The sequence below is a fragment of the Erigeron canadensis genome, chromosome 2, assembly GCF_010389155.1.
Source record: "Erigeron canadensis isolate Cc75 chromosome 2, C_canadensis_v1, whole genome shotgun sequence".
NCBI classification, from domain to species: domain Eukaryota; kingdom Viridiplantae; phylum Streptophyta; class Magnoliopsida; order Asterales; family Asteraceae; genus Erigeron; species Erigeron canadensis.
Window position 1 is genome coordinate 10,356,780 of NC_057762.1, and position 3,785 is coordinate 10,360,564.

The 3,785-nt window shown below is 28.9% G+C and overlaps 1 protein-coding gene across 1 annotated transcript; it reads right to left on the minus strand.

The window, feature by feature from the left end:
• Window positions 1-867: 867 nt before the first annotated feature.
• LOC122587141 (plasma membrane-associated cation-binding protein 1-like) lies at window positions 868-3,102 on the minus strand. Its single transcript, XM_043759229.1, has 5 exons — window positions 2,995-3,102; window positions 2,296-2,449; window positions 2,053-2,142; window positions 1,580-1,664; window positions 868-1,454 (listed from the first exon to the last, which is right to left on the minus strand). The coding sequence occupies exons 2-5, from the start codon at window positions 2,404-2,406 to the stop codon at window positions 1,123-1,125; spliced, it is 618 nt and encodes a 205-aa protein (XP_043615164.1). The 5' UTR covers window positions 2,407-2,449; window positions 2,995-3,102; the 3' UTR covers window positions 868-1,122.
• Between the last annotated feature and the right edge of the window lie 683 nt (window positions 3,103-3,785).

Below are 3,785 nucleotides of genomic sequence, written 5' to 3' on the forward strand. Positions count from 1 at the left end.
CAACTATTTCATTAATATACTTTGTAAACTATATAATATATATATATATATATATATATATATATATATATATATTGGTAAACATATTGGTTATCTTATATCTAGTTAAGAAGATTTTACTGGCCTTTTCGATAATCGAGTTACACAAGGTTTTAAAACAGAAAAGTTTTAAGAGTTTATTGGTTAGTTAGTAAAGCATGAAAAGATAAAATGAGAGAAACATAAATATATAGTATAGACTATAGACTATAGAGGATGATGAACCATTTTTTGTGTAAATGCTTTGTTTGCTTGCTTAATAAAATACGAGTACAACATATTTCAAGGTATGTCGCATTGGATTAATCAAGAGAACGGACATTGTGAGGGTCCCGTCATTATATGCAAAATATATTTTTGCGATTAATAAATTTACCAAAATGATAATATATATATGTGCAATTTGCATAAGTAGATATCTCGTGATTATGTCCATGTATCTTTTTGGTCTGTATTGCAGGTTGGTAACTGGTCACGCACAAGTACAAGTACTACACTATAGCATCTTGCTAGTCGATATTTTTATAATAATATTTTATCTTTGCCGTTAAAAAAAAAAAATTTATAATACAAGCGGATAAAATCAACCATATATAGTCGATATGGGTTAACTCACTTGACACTTGACAGAGGTTCTTGCTTATTGAATATGTTTACTACCAAAGATATTTTTTTGGTGATTATTAAAACATAGTAGATTTTATACGGCTTTAAGTACCATGCGCTTTAGGTACTAATACGGTACATGAGATCTGGAGTTCCCACAAATTTTATCTTTTGAAACAGAGTAGATGACCAATATATGCAAGAAAGTGGGAATCTGAAGAGTGAAAACAAAAGAATTTAAATGTAACTTTTATAAACTTTAAATATCATACAGATTACGACATTAATATACAAGAAAGTAGAAACCAAAATACAACCAACATCACATTTTCAATGTATTACAAAAGGGTGGGCAACCCACTCCACCCCAAATAAATAGAAAAGAAAGAATAACAAATGTGTCCATGTAAGTTTTGTTTACAAAACTCCTTTAATTACTTTGATTTATACCACACACCACACATTCACCTAGCTTGATCAACAAGCCTTTGGTGGCTCGGCTACGGCTGGCTCCTCGGCCTTAGGTGCCTCTGGTTCGGGTGTTTTCTCAACCTCGGCCACAACTGGCGTCACGACCTCTTCTTTCTTCACTTCCTCAATGACGATTTCCTTTTCTTTGCTACTCGATTCTTCAACTGGGGTCGCGGCTACTTCTGGCTCTGCTGCCGGTGGTACAACTTCTTCGGTTTTCTCTTCAACCACGACTATAAATGTTGACACCTTCTCGAAAACAAAAAATATAGGTCCCTCGACATAGGTTGCTCCGTACTTGCAGCATGCTTCATGAGCTGGTTTTGAACCCGGAAATTCTAACACAACAAAAAAGTACAAGTTTTATTCGAATTCAATTCGTGAAAAACTATTAAGAATCGTCATTAAGCTCAACTTAATTAACTAATTTATTTAATCCATATAAGACTTATAATTAAACTACCTATTTTAGAAAGTTCCTCGAGGAACTTCTCGACTCCGGTAGACACCTTCTTCAAGAGGCCCTCTTTACGTTCCTTGACCGCTGCCTGTTACGTTTTTAATTCGTTAAACATTAATCTCATATTCGATTAAATTTGTTACAAATAACATGTTATAAAAAAAAAAAAAGTAAGAAAAAATATATAGAGATACAAATAAAACTCAATTGTTATATAAGGATACAAATTTTGTTATAATCATACATAGGTTCCCAAATTATTAGTAGCTAAAGCTTTTAAATAAAAAATCATATCATAAAATACAGTTTGCAATAATTGAGTTTAACCCTGACTGTCCTTGTCGTTTATATTAAATTAAAATTAGATAAAACGTACATATAAAGTTTATCTTGAAAATATCATCATTAACATAAAAATATAATTAGTAAAAATTAATTTATAAAATACAAGAAAAAATAAATAAATATATATCTACCTTAATTTCAGCAGAAGCAGCTTCATAGATTTCAAGAACTTTAGCTTCAAGTTCCGCCTTCTTCTCTTCAAACTCTTTGCTGTAATCCGGCTGCATGTGAATATAAATTTAATTATATATTACTTCTCACAAATTTATAATATATATATATATGATCAAGACAAGATCATGTCTTAATTAATTACTATTTAACTCTATTTGTATATGATCAATTAAGATTATGTCTTAATTAATTATTGGTACCTTAGCTTCGTCGAAGGCCTTGCAAGCTTCAGCCGCGGCGGACTTCTTAACGCTGTTCTTCTCGAACAACTTCTTGAACTTTGGCACCACAGTTGATTTCCAGTATCCCATCTTATTATTTGTTGTAAATAAATATTTTTCTTCAAATAAAACTCTGTACCATCAAAACCATATTAATAATTAGTTATGTATTATAAATTGATACCCTAGCTTATATATTATTCACCATGCAAGAATATAAAACCTTAATCAAAGAGATAAAGACCATGCAAAGGAATTATCTAAAGCAATTAATTAAACTTGAGAAATTAATAGTACATGTTTAAACAATTTCTTAAACTTTGGCAAAACTACCTTGTATTCTAAATTAATTCAAATTAATACATGTTTATAGCAACAAAATATTCCGAAAACAACAACGTTACCATGATAAAAGCGGAACAAAATACCTTTAGGAAGATGATATCAAATACTTTTTAAATATAAATAATCATAAAAAACAGCAAACATAACTACATCATCATATCATCTAAGCCTAATAAAATATAATGATCAAGATCATATTAAAACCAAAACCTAGCCACTATAACTTGTAAAGATATATATATATATATATATGTGTGTGTGTGTGTGTGTACAAACAAAAAATAGGATTTTTAGAAAATATCATAAGCAATAGTAAGATTATAATTAAGATACCTTTTGAGAGCAAGTGTATTGATTGTTGATGAAGGTGAAGTTTGTAAATGACTGGTAAACGATGTGATCACAAGTTATATGAGCTTCCAAAACTTTGCCCATCTACTTATTATATTCTTGATACTTTATTATATTATTATTAATAATTATTAATATTAATATTTTTAAACACACCTCATCCAGCCGAACCCTTGTTAATTACTAATTTGCCCTTCTAATTATCATCCTTTTAGTTAACTTCCCTTATGATATCTTAATCTTAATCTTAATCTTAATCTTAATCTTAATCTTAATCTTAATTCTTATTCTTAATATATATTATAAGACAGTTGAACTAATGACTTATTAACCAATCAAATCGCTCAATTTCATTAAATTGACTCTCGATTATGTCATCATTTAGATGAGCTATAAATTAAAAACTATAATAATCATTATCCAAATATATTATTATATTAGTATTTATATTAATTTGTAGAAAAAATCTTATTAATTTACATTTTTTGTTTTTCATCAATAATTTACATTTTTTAGCCCTCAATACTTAATAAATAAATAAACTATATTTTTTGCATCACTAACCTATACTAATCGCTGTCGTCACCTTCGTCCGCAAATATCAGTTGTTGCCACAACCACTACACCATCGCCATCATCGTCGCCGCTTTGTGTGGCCTTTCATCTAGTAAGTGGTAATAAGAAGGTATTAGATCTATTATGAAACTCATGAAATTTAAATTTTATAATACAAATGGCTTTTTTATAAAAAAATATTAAAAAATGGCTTTTAT

Excerpts from the sequence above, each read along its gene's own strand:
- LOC122587141 (XM_043759229.1), bottom strand. The coding sequence starts at position 2,406 with ATGGGATACTGGAAATCAACTGTGGTGCCAAAGTTCAAGAAGTTGTTC. Across the intron at positions 1,665-2,052 it reads CTGCTTCTGCTGAAATTAAG|GCAGCGGTCAAGGAACGTAA; the intron begins GTAGATATATAT and ends AAAACGTAACAG. Across the intron at positions 1,455-1,579 it reads CGAGGAACTTTCTAAAATAG|AATTTCCGGGTTCAAAACCA; the intron begins GTAGTTTAATTA and ends TTGTTGTGTTAG.